Below are 16722 nucleotides of genomic sequence, written 5' to 3' on the forward strand. Positions count from 1 at the left end.
TCGACGACTTCAATTTCTCTAGTGGCTGTTAATGTATGTTTCACTCAAAACAAAATTATAGGCTTTTTTCCTTTATGTAACATCCAAATAGTCTTAATTTTGCTCATCAGCAGTCGTATACAGTTATTGCCTACCATCTGGAAAGTTCCCCTTCTTGGCATAGTTATAGAAGAGATATATTTACCTTTGAGAACGTAAACATATATGTAATGTGTATATGTGATATGTAAATACACGTGAGTACATTTATATCTTCGGGGTATTTAATATCATCATCATTATTATTTACAAATCACGTCACTGGGACTTAGAACTTCATTTGCATTGAAGTCCATCCAATCTAAGTTGCCCTGTGCTGTATATTATCTTTTTTTAAGACTCAGATTGTCAGAAATTCTTATTTTCAGTAGATCCGTAGTTTATGAATACACTGTTTGCCAAGGCAATAGGCAGAAAACTCGGTATAGGAGCAGTAGCAGGGGAAAGCAGTGGAAAGCACGGACGCCCAGTCAGCTGGGTTTCAATCCCATTGGCTCTTACGACACACGTGGCGTTGGGTGAATCACTCCATTTCTTCATCCCATCATCTTGGAATGATACTGGTCACAACTCACGGCGCTGCTTGGAGGATGAAATGAGTTCATGCACGAGCAGAGCTGGCCTCCCTACATTGCATATGGCGCCCAACGTGGGTCAGTTAGTGTCCTGGGTTCGTTACTTCATTACCATGTTGTAGCTCTATCATGCCCCCATTTGCTGGAAGGACAGTGCAGACGTCGGGATGTTTTAGCCCAAGGCTCATGTGGCCCCCTGACGCCCACCTGCTTTATCCCCCAGGATCATCGATGGACGTGACCTGATGCCCCTGCTTCAAGGGAGAAGCCATCGTTCGGATCACGAGTTTCTCTTCCACTACTGCAACTTCTACCTGAACGCCGTGCGCTGGCACCCACAGAACAGTGAGTAGACGCATCTTTCTTTCCATGCTTGTACGGCTACATGCAGTCACGGCCATGGGAACAGAAGAAATTGCAAGAGGGCGTTGCTCTCATGAGATGCCTGAAAGATGCTTAGTTTTGCTTTTCTCCGGCCTCCTCCTCGTCCCTTCTTCTCTTACGCCTCCCGGTCCCCTGGTTGTCCAGGTAGGGCGTCACGCGTTGCCGTGACATGTGCTTGCAGCTCCCTCAACCTGGGAGGACTTCCTTTCTTTTCCCTTCCTGGTTAATGCTTATCCATCCACCCCAACCCCCCTGAAAGCCGTCTTTTCTGCTTGCTGTCCTGTAGCTTTTGCACTGGCACCGAGTGCCTTTGAGATGTTTACCCGACCTTCTCTCCCGAGCCTCGAAGGTAGGGGTCATGACTCATCGATCTGTGTTTGGTCACGGATCGTGTGTATTTGCTAGAGGTAGATATTTAAGACAGAGTTCAAACGCTTTGATGTTATCATGGTTCCCAAACCCAGGTGTGTTTTAAATCGTGCACTGTATCAGTGATGGGACCTTCTTTGGATTTTCCAACAGCGGATACAGGGGTGCATTTCTAACAAGCATAAAGGACCAAGTGGAACCAAGTGAGAATCGTCGGTGTAGTGACAGGTTCACATCTGGTTTTCATGTATTTAAACTTAGAATTACAGTAAGGCTCACATCGCTAAGATGCCTAGGAGTCTATGGGAATCCAGCAACTATTATACCCCTGCTGTATATCCCAGAGGTAAATGCTGATATTGGACTTTGAGGTTCCTCTTCAGTAGGAAAATGAAACTCCCCACTTCTCTAGTGTGTTTTGGGATTCTGCTCCCAGAGGTGAGATTCTCAGAGCAGCTTGTTTATCCCCTGCAGCTGATGACTTTGTAAAAACTCAGGTGACTCTGATGCTGGATTTCAAGGTACCCCTCACCCCATCCTGCTCACCCAGTCAGTTTACCAAAGACATCATTTAAAGAGCAGCTGCTCCATTATTCTTAGAGTGGAAAATTATAACCCTCCGTTACCCAAAGAAATCACACCAGGTCTACCCTTCAACGTTTATACTTTAAATCTGGACGGCTTCCTTGAGGTAGCTTCTGGAAGACCAATATGGCAAAACCATGGGCGCACGATTCTAGGCCCGGAGGGATCCTATTTACCTATCTCATCAATGTGTCCATCATTCCTAACACCCATAGGAATGCTGTCTCTTTTTAGGATTATTGGCAGCATTTAGATCTGAGCCATCTCATCGTAAATGAGAGATGTGGTCCTCGCCACTTCCTCTTATACGGAGCCTGCGAGAAGCATAAAGAACACAGTCTCGGGGACTCTTGGCTGTTTAAAGAAGGATGATATCACGTCCTGAGCCTTGCAGAATTGCATTTAAATAAAGCCAACCCCCTCGAGTTAGAGGAGCCGGAAGAAACATATTGGATCAGGGGCTGGAGAAGCGCATTATGTGGAGGAGTAAACAGAAAAGGGACAGGAAGAGGCAGAAAATAGGAGTAAGTGAGAAAAACAAGCCCCAGATTCTGATGGGCAGCTGGCCTGGGGATAAAACTTGCTTCTAAGACACACACACACGTGACATTTTCTCTTATGCAGTTCCTTACTATCTTCTGTCTTGAAGCAGCAGCAAACGAGGAAAAATGACGGTGTTTCCACACCGGAATCATCCATCTAGCTAAAGGGTCTCAGGAAACCATGGGTTTTATGAATCGTCTCATCTGCTTTTCAGATTATGCCTGAAACTCAGTAACAATGGTTGCTGCCTTGGCTGTCACACATGGCTCCATGGCTGTTTGCTCAGGATTTCATCTGTTCATTTTGTTCTACACGTATTTATTGAGCACCTACTATGTGGCACCTTCTAGGCTAGGCTGCACACCTGTCAGGGAGCAAAATAGACCAAATTCTCTGCCAGGGAGTTGCTTACCTCTTAGCTCAGGATGGGCTGCAGGCTGTGCAAACAGCTGGGAGTGCACAGGTGTGTAAGGAAGTGTCACTCGTGTGTGTGGAGTTACCTGTCAACTAGAGAATACAGAAAGTCAACTAGTACTAGTTAGAGGAGATGACCGACATCATCTCGGATCTGTGCTGGTAGGAGTTTATGGTAATCACTACACGGGAGACACTTCCCATAATTGTCAGTGGTAAGAGGGCTGCCTCCTGACCTCCAAATACTTTGCTAGAAAAGAAGAGAGCCATTTAGGATCAGGGTTTAGAAATGTAGCGTCAGGGCAGCAGTGAGCTGGAGCCACCTCCGGATGGCTCAGGAATCTTGCCAGCTTGTTGGGAAAGCATTGCTACCTGGAAGTCAGCCAGGCGGCGAGCATTGACACCCCGGCAACTGGCAGACACAGCGAATGCACTCCCTGTTCCTCGCTCAGAAAGCACAAGCTTGCCAGCAGTAAGTACACTGGTACCCGTAAACTAGAATTGAGTGGTGGTGTGGTTAAGATCCAGTTCCCGTTTGTCTTGATTAGTTGGACGCCTACATATTACAGTTCCCAACTTGTTGCTCATTTTTCCAAAAACTTAGAGCTGGAATGCTGTTTCCACCCTTTTTTTTTTTTTTTTTATTAATTAATTTTATTTTTTTGGCTGTGTTGGGTCTTCGTTTCTGTGCGAGGGCTTTCTCTAGTTGTGGCAAGTGGGGGCCACTCTTCATCGCGGTGCGCGGGCCTCTCACTATCGTGGCCTCTCTTGTTGCGGAGCACAGGCTCCAGATGCGCAGGCTCAGCAATTGTGGCTCACGGGCCTAGTTGCTCCACGGCATGTGGGATCTTCCCAGACCAGGGCTCAAACCCGTGTCCCCTGCATTGGCAGGCAGATTCTCAACCACTGCGCCACCAGGGAAGCCCATACATTGTTTATAGAAAAACGATAAACAATTTTGACTTTTAAGACTTCAAAAAATATTTTTTTAATCTTAAATCACAACAAAAAGCAGTAGGAAAATAGAATTCATTCTAAAGAAATTTGTTTATATCTAGCTCTTTTAAAGGTGCCTTTTTTGAAAATAGGAGATAAGTGAGGTTTAAAATTGCAACAGCATTACAATAGTAATTGAGGAAAAATGGTTGCTTTGTTCACTAAGATTTTCACCCAGTTAAAAAATTAATTTTGCCTCTAAAATGCACCTAAGAAAAGAGAGAAGATTCTAATTACAGCTGCCTGTGTCTCAGGAGTTGATTGGTGTAAGAAAGGCTATGCTTAGCTTTTGTCTTTATTAATGACTTCAGTTTGTGTTGGTGGTCTGATTCTCCTTTGTCTGATTATCGGAAGTTAAACCTGAAGGGTCAGAAACAACAAATAGAGGGCTGAAGCTGAACTCACGGGGGCTGTGGCATTTTCAAATGAAAGCTGCAGAGAACTTTCCTATACTCCAGCTTACCTTAAGAAGGAGAAGCCCTCGCCCAACCAGAACTTTTGTTGCAATTAAGAAAAAGCGCATATACGTAAATCACTTCAAGGATATATTTCAGGTCTTAGGATTTCCTTTTCCTTTTGGTTGAAAATCTCGACCAAAGGCTGCATTCCCAACAGCTCTTGACGTTTGCGATATTCACCCACTAATTCCTTCACTTGCCTTCTCAGCCCGGTATCGCGGGACGTGCGTGCGTGTAATTGTAGGAACGCAGGGTGATGTGTCCCAGGATGGATGGAATCTGCTTTGCCCACAACCTAAGAGAAGGTGTGATGGTGATATAGGAGGATGGAGAAGGTTTCCCGGAAATTGTGTTCAATGTTTATTCAATTTGTTTTATCTCTTTATCACTCAGACTCTTCAGTAACGGGCTTATCGTCCCAACCATTCATTTCCTTTCATGGAAAAAAACCGTCATAGATGGATTTCTTTTGTTTTCTCCCACTTGGTCTATCAAACATGTATTTTTATGTGGCACTTCCTATTACCTTACAAATAATATTAGACCATTTTTGAAACATACATCTACTTTTTTTTTTTATTGGAGTATAGTTGATTTACAATGTTGTGTTAATTTCGGCTGTACCGCAAAGTGACTCAGTTATTCGTATATACATTCTTTTTCATATTCTTTTCCATTATGGTTTATCACAGGATATTGAATATAGTTCCCTGTGCTCTACAGTAGGACCTTGTTGTTTATCCATTCTGTATATAATAGTTTGTATCTGCTAATCCCAAACTCCCAATCCATCCCTCCCCCAAATCCCTCCCCCTTGGCAACCACAAGTCTGTTCTCTACAGACATCTAATACTTTTCGGCTAAAGTTTTTGCATGTCTGACCTAAGATTACATTAGTTCTTGGATGAAAAACGTGCCAGCCATGACTTCTGTTCATTTGTCACAATGCAACCTTGCTTCCTTACAGAGACAAAATACATCAAAATGGGAGTTTCTTTCTCGAATGCCAAAAGCACAGTGTTTCTGAACGAGTCCTCCAGTGTTAGCTCAGCACCCAGCTTATTCGCAACTACCATAGGCCACTTCTTCTGCCCTTTTCCCCCTGACGTACTCGCTCCTCCTGATTTTCTACAATGTTTTGCACATCTCTCTTCTTCGATGTCAGCGTGGGGCATCTGTCAGTTCTCACAGTATTCCTGTTTGTTTCTAACTCTGTCCTGATTTGCTTCCATCTGCTAGCAGACCTGGGCGTTTTCTATGGGTACATTTTAGTTCTAACCAAGGCATGTTGTAGTGAATATTTGTATTAAGTATTTATATTAGGTATTCATATTTATATTAAATATTTGTGTCTTCCTCACCTTTGGATCTTCTATCCACAAATGTTTTGTAGGTGGTTTTAGGCTTTTCCCTCTGTTAATCTCTTTTTCTTGAAACACGTCATCTTTTTTATGTGACCACTGCATGTCTTTTGAAGACACGCTTGATAACAATACACTGCACCCTTACGTTTATTCTATATCTCCTGTCTAGTAGATGCTCTGCTACGCTCTTTGCATATGATGCCTCTTTTAATCCTCCTGATTAAAAGTGATTTTGATTATATTCGTATTAGATTTGGCCGTAACAGAAACAAAAAGTCACAGTAGCTTATATCAGAGGGAGGTTTCTGTCTTCATCTAGTGAGTGACGTCTAGCGGTAGGCGGTCCACAGAGTTTCAGGGATGCAGACTCCAAGCTCCGTCCCACCACCTGGAGGATGTAGCAGCTTCTTCTGCGTGGAGACGGGTGACGGTGTTCACCTACGGGCAGCAGGAGGGAGCAATGGATGGAAAGGATGAGAGGAAAAGGGTGCACGTCCGATATCTCCCAAGGAAGATGTTCCCCAGGCGAGAAGTTGGTCACCTGTGCACACCTGGTATCAGGGGAGACTGGACAGTGCAGCCTTCATTATGGGTGTCTGTGTGCCCTGGTAACACCCCACAACTGTGGAAGCCTGAGGATAGTTGTCAGTCTCTACCAAAGTTATTTACAGATATGAGGACGAAGAGGTGTCAGAGGTCACAGAACAGGCGTGCAGTAACAAGAGTTGACGTCAAAGTTGGATGCTAAACCAACACTGGCTACTTTGAGAGTCTGCCCTGTGGTGAATCGGAACTTCTTCCCCCAAGACAGTAAGCTCTTCTATTCACACTCACAAAGATGATTCTTATTCCTCCCTGTTGTCTCTCTGGCCATCTCCACAGGCCCATGGACTGTTTCTGGAATTCATTCGTGTTCTCTCATTCCCTAAGTCCACCCATCCTTGGGGACCTCAGCTCTGGTCTTCCCTGGACGAACTCTGACCCTGATCTACACCCTCCCACTGCCACCACGTCCACCCTGCACATGCCTCTGTGCACACACTTTCTTGAAGGCAAAGGTGACGTGGAGACAGCCCAAGAAATCTCTGACTTCCTGGCTCATTTATCTGCCGTGACCAAATGTCACCAAGCAGCCTGGATCTCTGGCTGGCTGGAGGCTGTGTTGGCACTGAGTGATTTTAGGCAGGACGCCCCCAGTGGCTCTGGAGGAGAGACACACAGAACGTACTGGGCTTCCTGTCTGCCCCCATGCCAGCTTTCGTGGTGGCAGCTGGCTTCTTCCCTCTTTTTCGGTGTCTTCCTGCTCATCCTGTCAGCTCATTCATCATTAATTTACCCAGCACATTTTTATTGAGCATCTGTTCTACGTAAGGCCCTGGACGCTGGCAATTCACAGATACATTCACTCTTCTATGTAAGGCTCTAGGTACTGGGCATTTAACACACGTGGGAGATACAGTTCTTGTGTTCAGAGAGCGAGTAACCTAGAAAGAAATGGAGTCCACAGACGGTGGTAGCCCTTCAGGGCTGAATGCGCAGTAGAAAGTGCTGAGAGGCGCCAGGAAACAGGGGTAACTTCCAGCTGGAGACCTGGACAGGCTCACGGAGGAGGAGTTGTCGGACCTTGAACAGTGGATAGGATTTCAACACACAGAGACAGTGAGGGGAAGTGGGAGACTTCAGCACGCCTTGTGTACCCACTTAGTACAGGATTCATATTTCCGTCCCCCAAAATGCAAAAACAAACGCCTAGTCAAAGGGAGTGTTTTGCTTTCGGGCACTCAGGCATCACTCGTGGAGCTAGGGTTCCTCTAAATCTGAATTTAAAAGCAGGTGCTCTGGGTCGCAGCCCTTCACTGCTTCCTCTTCCTTCTCAGTGTTTTTGTATCTTGAGTCTCAGTGCAACCAGCGCAGGAAGCCGGCAGGACTGGGTCTATCATCCATGAGCCCAGTGCTGGGTCATTGAGGGTCTGGGGTACAGAGAATGGGTAGACACGAGTCTCAGGGGTCAAGAACAAGAGCCCTTGGGTCTGCACTTCTCTGGGAGCGTGTGTGAACACACTGGTCCCCTAGCTGCCTCCTCCACGTGAGCCCACATCCTAGGATCTTTGGGTCTAAGACAAGAATGCGGCATTGATGTCGGGTGGCTGGCTCAGGACAGGGGGACATGGTTGGGGGGTATCGTGGAAGCAAGGAGGTCGCCATGAGCCGTGGGGACCTTGGGGTGGATTTTCAGACGTCCGTCCAGGAGATGAGATCAGCATTACTAAGGGGGCAAGCTGAGGGTCCCAGGCGGGTGGTATGGGCCGCTCACAGTGGGAAAACACAATAGTCTTTGAAATACTTCTTGAAGGACTCCAAGATGGCGCTATGTGGTGGGAAACACTGCTAAGACCGGAAACCCCAAACGACTCTGGGTGGCTTCTGTATGTACGCGGAATCCTGCAAGCATCCAAAATAAATCTTGCCAAGACTAGCTGTTCCAACAGCACTCATCAAAGGATGTCTGAATCTGAGTGATAAATTAGGAGCCAGTGTGTTGAAGCCATTTAAATTTTGTTGTCCATATTCTTTAAGAATCCTTAGGAGGGGGGGGAAAGGTGTCTTAAGACTTGTATTACAGTGGCAACGGGTTTAAGAGCATAAAGAAACTAGTGTTTTTGTCTTAGATTGACGGCAGCTTTATATTCAAAGCTAACGCAAAGGTGGTTATTACTATGCACCTGGCATTGTTCTGAGAGCTTTACACGAGGGGATGGATTGTTAACCCCCAAAGCAAAGCCCCAAGGCCGGTACTATTATTATCCTCACTTATCAGAAAAGGAGCTGCAGCCCTGAGAGCTTAACAGCCACGCCCCGCATCCCACAGCTAGGAAATCGCAGAGCTGGGATTGGAACCCACACTGTCAGAGCCGTCAGAAAGGGGAGGAGAGTTCAAGCAGATCGAAGTCAACTAGCCACCAAGACAGGAAACACTTCTGAGCTCAGAGACAAAGGATGTCTCCCTTTGATGCTGGTCATGGCTCCAGACAGACAAGAATCCTCGCATGAAGGGAAAAGCACTTTGCAAAGCGGACTCGTATCTGTTAGGCAGAGCTAAGCATCTCATATCTGTAGAAGGTGGTTCCAGAGCCGCATGGACAGAAAAAACGGGCTTTGCCATTCTCTCTGTTTCTGTTCCTGGGGACCCTGTGTGCTCAGGCTTGGGGTTTCTCTGTCCACGGACCGCTGAACCTTTTCTGGTGGCTGAGTCCCTGGAAGTGATCAAAATCACAACAGCTATTCCTGTCCGGGGCTCTCACGCCCCTCACATCCCCAAGAAATCCCAGGAACCCACTGCTTATTTTAATTTGGATGAAATAGCTGTTTTAGGATTACACTTGGAAGGTGCTGAGTTCAGGGTCTAGCTTAGGAGTCAAGTTTTTCTCACTTAAACTCTATTTGCCTTTTTGTCAAAGGACTGTAAACTTTCTTTTCTCATGAATCCACTCAGTTTTTTTCCAGTGGTGGTTTTGCATAAAAATGGGTTTCATAGGTAGGTAGTGATCTCCACAGCATTTTCTATGACCTTGACAAAGCAGCCCTCTAACTGTATGTCACTGACATCTTTGTCCTCTAATAGTCACAATTATTTCTCTTAAATTTTTGGAGCGTATTTTAAACCTAAGTCGAATTATTGTTCCCATCACTACTTAGACTATTTTTTTGAAAAAATGTTCCATTTAATTTTCCTGCATTCTCCCTAGAAAATGTAATAATTGCTTCCTCTGGTCAGTGGGCCTCAATTGTAAGAAAGATTAAGATCCCGTGGTGGTCAAAATATTTATCTGTGACAGAGATGAGACAGAAGCAACCTTTGTTCAGAATGGACTGGAATTTTAACACTAGAGAAAAACACTTTTTTAACTCAACATTTTTTTAGTAGTATATGGAGAAATCCAGGATGAAATACATTATTAAAATAATTTTGGTAAACAGGAATAAATATACCTATTAGAAATATAAGGTGACACCAGGTGCCGCCTGTTTTATCACATGATCTACTGATTTACTTTTTTTCTCTTGAAATGACACCTTTGACAATGTCGATTCCTGGGTTCTTGGTGAGCAACGGAACAGACCCTGAAGTAAGGCTTCGTATCTTATACACCTACATGCAATAAAATGCAGCCCAGTTTCTCTCATTTGAGCAACTCCGAAGTGGTCTAAAGAAATAATACAGAGAATACTCAATGTATCTTTTTATAAAAAGTTTAAAAAGTCCAAATTGCGCTATAAAAAGTCAAAGACCCCTATAGCTTACCCAACAAATCTTCAGAAAAATTAATTCTTCATTCTGCACTTGTCCGAGCTACATTGCCATACCACGGCTGCTCCCTGTGAGGATGCTTGAGGTTTATTTACTGACTGGTCCTTAAACCTGCCCGCCTGTCTGTTCACACCTGGGCAGGACAGAGCACAGGTGGCTAGTGACGGAATCTGCTTGCACGACTTTCAAAAGCAAGCGGGTAGGGCAGGCCCTTAAATGAATTTGTTCCGGGAGCCTGTACTCTCTTGGGGTTTTAAGCACACCAAGACTGGACTCGAATGTCAAGTTCAAAACAGCCAGCAGATTTGCAGCTTTTGGGCCAGAGCAGAAGAGGCTTGCTTCTCCACGCCTCTGTCTGTAACAGCCTCGGCCCTGCTGACCCTGATGAAGGACAGATTCTAAGTGGCTGCAGCTTCTCGCTGCCGATAAGGCTTCTGAAGGAGATCTAGGGGTCAAGGGGAGTGAAGGGGGGGAACGGAAAGAATCTGAAGGTAACCCGCTTCCTCTTTATCTTCTGCTGGAGAGGGAAAGCAGGCCCTGGAATTCTTCCTGCAGCCTCGCAGCCTGAATTCATCTTTAGAAGGCAGGTTTTGACCTGTAAGTTGTGTAAAGCAACACAGCCAGTAAGTGCCATCTCTCCCAGCATCAACTACGCGGCGGACGGCAGGTTCCCCGTTGTGGATCTCTTTAGTATATTCATCTAGGCCATGTGCACATTGCTTGTCTGTGCTGACTGGGTCTTCCCCAAACCAGAGAGGCTTACTCACCTTTGAATATGCTTGTCTGAGGTCAGGGGCTGTTTGGGGAGAACGTGGGACCCATGGCAATTGTTTTCTGTTAATTCCATTAATTTCTTTTGCATTTGGATCCATGGGCCACTCGATACCTATAACTACAAAATCACCATCTCCATGGCAAACAAATGATCAAAGTGAATTAAATAGGTGTGTGATGCTTTCTAGTGGGACAGTCTCTATGGTTTTATATTAAAAAGCTGAAAGGATAAAGCAAAGAAGGACTTTTTCGGTCTGCACCTAATTCTGCTTGGTTCATACGTGTTAACTCTGTTTTGATCTGCCACCTTTTTCTACCCAGGAAACAGTTTTTAGACCTCTGTCAGAGCATGTGTGATTAGTAGTCAGCTTTCAGAAAGTCATAACATTGTAGGATAAACAGGAAATCAAACATTTCACAATTATTTGTTTGTAAATTAATTTTTTTCTAAAAATGTCAATATTGGGTGTTTAATGGAACACAGAAGTTACATTTTAAAAACTATGTAACCATCCTACTCTGGGGTCAATTTGGAATTTTTAGCACCTTTATTAAGGTATCACATATAGAGCATAGAATTCCAATTCAACCATTTTTAGTAAATGTTTAGAGTTCTACAACTATAGTCAAATCTAATATCAGAACATTTTCTTCATCCCCAAAAGATCATTTCTGTAACCCAGCTGCAATTTCTCCCCATCCTCACGCCCAGCCTCACTAAATGCTGGATGGGATGCGTCTGGGCTTTCTTAAAAGGGAGGAAATCAAATGTTAGCTGAGGTCCTAGCGTGTTTCAGATGGTTCCTGATGGCTGTATGTATGTGTACACGTGTGTATATGTGTATGTGTGTGTGTCACGTTTTACCATCTCACGTACATATTAGCGTCGAGCCTCTCTCTTCCCTCTACTTTGTTTTAAACAGAAACACAGGCTGTGAAGCTTATCATCTTGAAGTTGGAGAACAAAAAGGGTCAGAGCTCGGAGCTTAGAATCTGTTAGTCAGTGTGTATTTGCTGAGTGCCTACCCCACTGCAGCTGCAAGCTGTAAAGTTTATGAGACTGAACTGTGACGGTCCTCTTAGAGTTCTCTGCTCAATCAATTAGTAAGCTGTTTTCCTTTCTCACCAGCTTCTCCCAAGAAATTAGGGGTTGGGAAAAAGATGGAAGAGGGAGAGAGAGGAAGAGGGGCGGGGCGGGAGAGAGAGAGAGAAAGAGGGAGAGAGAGATGGATTAAGGAGGAAATGCCAAAGTTTTAATATGGTTAAATTTGCATCCTAACAGCTATTGCATAATCAGCTTCGTCTCTTGTTCTGTCGCAGTTAAACAGCACTGCATGGTTTTTTTTTTTTAAGCTATGTCTCTTACCCTTTTGAGCCTTAAGCATGAGAAATCCATTCCATGCATAATCGAGTGGTAGGTCTCCGCCTTCTTGCAGCGCACGGCAGGGTGCTTTCTGTGCATGTTCTCTTTGGAGGTGACTCTGATGACCCTGTCCGCACGAAACCCACTTCTGTCCTTGTCAACCACAGGCACGTCCATCTGGAAAGCCTTTTTCTTCACACCCAAGTTCTTCCCCGAGGGCGCCAACGGATGCTTTGCCACCCACGTGTGTTTCTGTCACGGGCAATACGTCACCTACCACGACCCGCCTCTGCTCTTTGACATCTCCCAAGACCCCAGGGAGAGAAACCCGTTAACTCCGACGTCAGAGCCCCGGTTCCAGGAGATCCTGGGGACCATGCAGGAAGCAGCAGCCCGGCACACGGAGACCCTGAGGGACGTCCCCAATCAGCTGTCGCTGGGCAACCTTGTCTGGAAGCCGTGGCTTCAGATGTGTTGCTCATCGTCAGGCCTGTCTTGCCAGTGCGACCGGGAGAAGCAGGATGGGAGAGGGAGCCGTTAGCCACGTGCGTCTGGGGGCGCCCGGGGCCACCCCACCTGCTGCATCACAGACGAGCGTGGGGGGCGGCACTGGGTGAAGCCAGCGCTGGCAGCTCCCACCCCGGGACTCAGATCCCTTCTCTCTGTCTTCTCACCTGGAGGCTCCATCAAAACCCCACATTTACGCCCTGGGGAAAAATCAGGGTTTGCGGTAAACAGTGGCATATACGTTAGTTGTGTCTTCCAAGGCCAACGTTATATGAATGCGGTCGGCGGGATTTCAATGAGTCTGGCCAACACCAGTGCAGACGGAGAGCAGGAAGTTGCACAGGTAACCTGTTCATCTCTCAGCCAATGCGTGTGATCCACGACGTAAGGCATCACTTACTCCACAAGCTGATGTGACGCTGTGGCAACTGGGATTCCCCTTACAGCGCATCACGAAAAAGAGAATAAAATTTAAAGAGTGTTTACTAAACCTAACACGTGCAACGTTATAATGAGTAAAAGACCATCTTGACCCATCATGGATGATGGTAAGTTCCAATTTGGTTATTGGAAGGCAATTACTGTCAGTATTATTTGCAATAATATGAAATACTATTCATGATATATATGTTTATATATATACAGTTTCTTCAAGAAGTTTACAGTATTTAGAAGCTTATCACTATTTAAGTAAAAGCAATAGAGGCTCACAGCTCTGTTTGTGCTACAGCCTTTCGGTGAAATCCCTCAGCAACAGTAATGCCAAGACAAATCTCTCCTGTACGGATTTGCATCCCATAATTTGCAGCATTCTACTTGGGTTCTGCTGTTTCTTTGGTGAACGGAGGTTCTGAACTCAAAGGCCACTTCAGTGATGCTGCAGTCCCTGGAATCCTTTCTAACAGAATTCAGAATTTTTGGCATGTAAAATTGCGATATTTCGCAATGGGGGGAGAGAGACACAAGCAGTCCATCCACGACCCAAACCCATGACCGTGACATCTTGAGTGCCTGCAGAATTTAATGAAGAGAGAAGGTGGTTCATGTCCGTACTTGTGTTTTGGGTGGTCTGATCCTGTGGCTAAGAAATATCTATGCCTCCACCATGAGATGCACAATTTTGTTTGAATTCCATTTCCTGCAACCTCAGTAACGCAGGACGAGGCGTAACCAGGTCACGTCGGAGACTGGGGGTTAGGGGCACAGCTGGAGAGAGTTCCAACGTCTGAGCCACCAGCCCCTCCTGAGGAAAGGATTCACCTGTGCAGGGAGCACTTAGGTCACCTTCAGGCGCTGAACATGGTCCAACAATATCATGCGGATGCCTTTACTGATCCGTCCTCAGCTGTGGTCCATCTGCCTCCCATTCATCTCTTTCGGGAACACGTCTGAACATCTGCTCTTGGCTCAGGGTTTTCTCGATCCCACAAGAGTGCAGGTCAATGGAATACCCCACCCCACCGGTACCCTGACCCCTCCGGGCACTTTGGAGAGAATGTGTACAGGGTGGCTCAGGCTTTCTGACAGGGGACTCTGATTTCCTCTGTGTGTCTCCACTGAAGAATTTCTAAGATCCAGCAGCATGTCCCCAGCTCCTCTTTAAGGTCTACTGTTTCAGATTTTAATCTTTCTTTTTCTTAAAAAAGAGAAATGATTCCCGCCCCCACCCCCCACCCCCCGCCCACTGCCTGGGAATGGTTTAAAGTTGGAAAACAAACAGGATTCTTTCTTTTAATGCGGATTTCTCATTCCAGAAATTGCCAAAAATCTGTCACATTGTTTTAGGAAATAGTCTCATGAAAGAATGCACCAGCATGTTAGTAACGTGTTAGGATTATTGCTATTATCATACAAAAACTATATAAAGCCACTGTTAGGAACTTACGTTTGGAGATGATCATGTTTACTCAGAGTTGAACATACTCAATGCAGATGGACTTTTACAAAACATTTTATGATGTAAGAACATGTGTTTGAGGGTGAAATAACTTGAAGGAGTTTTATAGATGATGTGAATACATAGCTTTGTATAGAATTAATTGTTTAATCTGTACAATGGTAACAGCCAATGAAGAATACCTATACCTCTGGAGCTACAGTGAGCTTTAAAGTATTTGCCTCAAAATAACTTGGATCACCCTTATGTGTCACGGTATTTGAAAATCAGGTTTATTTGTCATAATCATCATTACCATAGACTTCAGACCGCTTACCATCTGAAAGTTTTGCTTGGAATGTACAGCAGGAAATTGGAATTCCCATCGGTGTGACCTCTTGAGTTGTATGTGCAAACCTTAGTGGGTTTTGAAGCTTTAAACAAATTCTTTTTAAAAAATCTTTGTATTTCTAGCATTTCGTAGATGTTAAAGGCTAAGCAAACACTAACCTATAGACAGGGCATTATTTGACGATGTCAGTATCACTGCATGAAAAGCAAAATCACAACCTACACATCGAGGTAATTAAGGATTAAAGACAGGAAACAGATTTCAGGTAGCCCTGAAGGACATCCAGTGAAGGGTAAAGAAACTGGAAAAGTATTTGGCATCTGTCTGAACAATGCGACCTGTGAAGTGATTGCCTCTGTGCGGGTTTCTCAGAACCTTGTCCTGATGTTAATGCAAAATTAAAATAAAATTTTCCTTGGCAATTCAACATTCTGTGCTCTCGTGCCATGCTTTCCCACAGGACTCAATTCAGCAAGCGTGCGGAGTGTTTCCTATGTTTGGGGCATGATGGTAATTGATGGGGAATATGGGTTTAGTTCAGCAAATATTTATGGAATGTCTGAGGCTCCGGGGAGGGGTAGGAAGTATAGAGATGGGTAAGAAATAAATAGCCCCTGACTTTCATGATTAGAGGGCAGGGCAAGGGCCAAGTTATCCATCACGCACACGGCCTCTTTTCAGGGGCTCACAAAAAAATGTCTAATGTCTTTTAACATCAGAAACAAAAAACTGAACATTTGGGGTTGAAGATCATAGACACACAGGTACCAACGCAGTCGTAAAATGGAATTCTTGTGTGTTTTAATATGGTTTATGTTTTTATGTAACCTGTCGTTATCTTGAATCTTATGCATATGTTTCCTTCCTGGGCCTTGGAAGTCTTAACCGGTCCTGGACCCAGATGAAGCAGCTTCTTTGCTCAACAGATGTTTGGGGCAGAGAAGAGTCTAAATTTTGATACGACAAACCTTGCCCTCTCTTCTCTACCTTTCCACTGGGTTCCCTGGGAAGGCAGAAGTGGAGTCAGACTAAACCGCTGAAGCCATGAGAACAAGGAAGGAATGCAGTGGTGCCGGGGCTCAGATGAGCTCTCACTGACCCAGCCATCCTGCATAAAAGCTAAACCACGCCCGTCGGGAGGCGGGCTGACCCGTGGGTCATAGTAGGGAGAGGTGTGCGTGGATGAAGGATGTTGCTTTGCACGGGCTCCTGTGCAATACACGCCAAGCTTCGTCACCTCCTCTTTGGCCCTCAGAGGACGTCAGGTGTGATGGCAATGACCAAGTGCCCCGTAAACTATAGCTGCCTGTCTCCTCTCACCTCCCACCCATCTGGGCTGTCCTGGCCTCAGTCAGGACAGCGTGGGTGCCCTGGCCATCCTTGGTGTTCCGATGCCACGCACCGGGTCTGTGTTGCTACACTTGCCTCTAGCTGACATCACTTCCTACCATCTCTTTGTGTGATGGGCTCCGAGCTAAGTGATCGTAACTTACCAGTATTTAAGAGTGTCAAATATTATGTTAGAGGAGCCTTTTCAATTAAGGAAACGTCCACTTACCTAATTAGAACACAAGCAACTTGAAAACGACCCGTGTGTTCATGCAAAGGAAATATTGTCATGAAGCAGTTTCTCAGTTTTCTGAGAACTCAGTGGACCTTACATCTAGGAGAGCCTCAAATGTTTGCCCTAAAGGCGGTTCTCCTCATGAAGTTCAGATCCTCTAAATGACCTCTCAGGGTACTGCTGTTTATCTTACCCATCTTCAAAGAAGCTGATTGTCAAATGAATGTATAATATATTCAAAACAGAAATA

General features: G+C 45.3%; 1 protein-coding gene and 1 long non-coding RNA gene across 9 annotated transcripts in view; one reads left to right on the top strand and one right to left on the bottom strand.

Moving 5' to 3' along the window:
• Nucleotides 1-16722, top strand: part of STS (steroid sulfatase) — a 624067-nt gene that overhangs the window by 167943 nt on the left and 439402 nt on the right. For 6 of the 8 annotated variants that reach the window (XM_082375718.1, XM_082375722.1, XM_082375719.1 and 3 more), the window contains 2 exons: nucleotides 838-959; nucleotides 12341-15335. In XM_082375718.1, coding sequence (XP_082231844.1) covers nucleotides 838-959; nucleotides 12341-12714 — 496 coding nt within the window. In that variant the 3' untranslated portion in view covers nucleotides 12715-15335. Of the gene's footprint in view, nucleotides 1-837; nucleotides 960-12340; nucleotides 15336-16722 lie in introns of those variants that run through there. The other 2 variants (XR_014239261.1, XM_082375724.1) reach the window with 1 other exon arrangement.
• Nucleotides 1-16722, bottom strand: part of LOC309620023 — a 285479-nt gene that overhangs the window by 991 nt on the left and 267766 nt on the right. The gene's annotated exons all lie outside the window — the stretch shown is intronic.

Source organism: Balaenoptera borealis (genome assembly GCF_965194805.1).
Source record: "Balaenoptera borealis genome assembly, chromosome: X".
Taxonomy (NCBI): domain Eukaryota; kingdom Metazoa; phylum Chordata; class Mammalia; order Artiodactyla; family Balaenopteridae; genus Balaenoptera; species Balaenoptera borealis.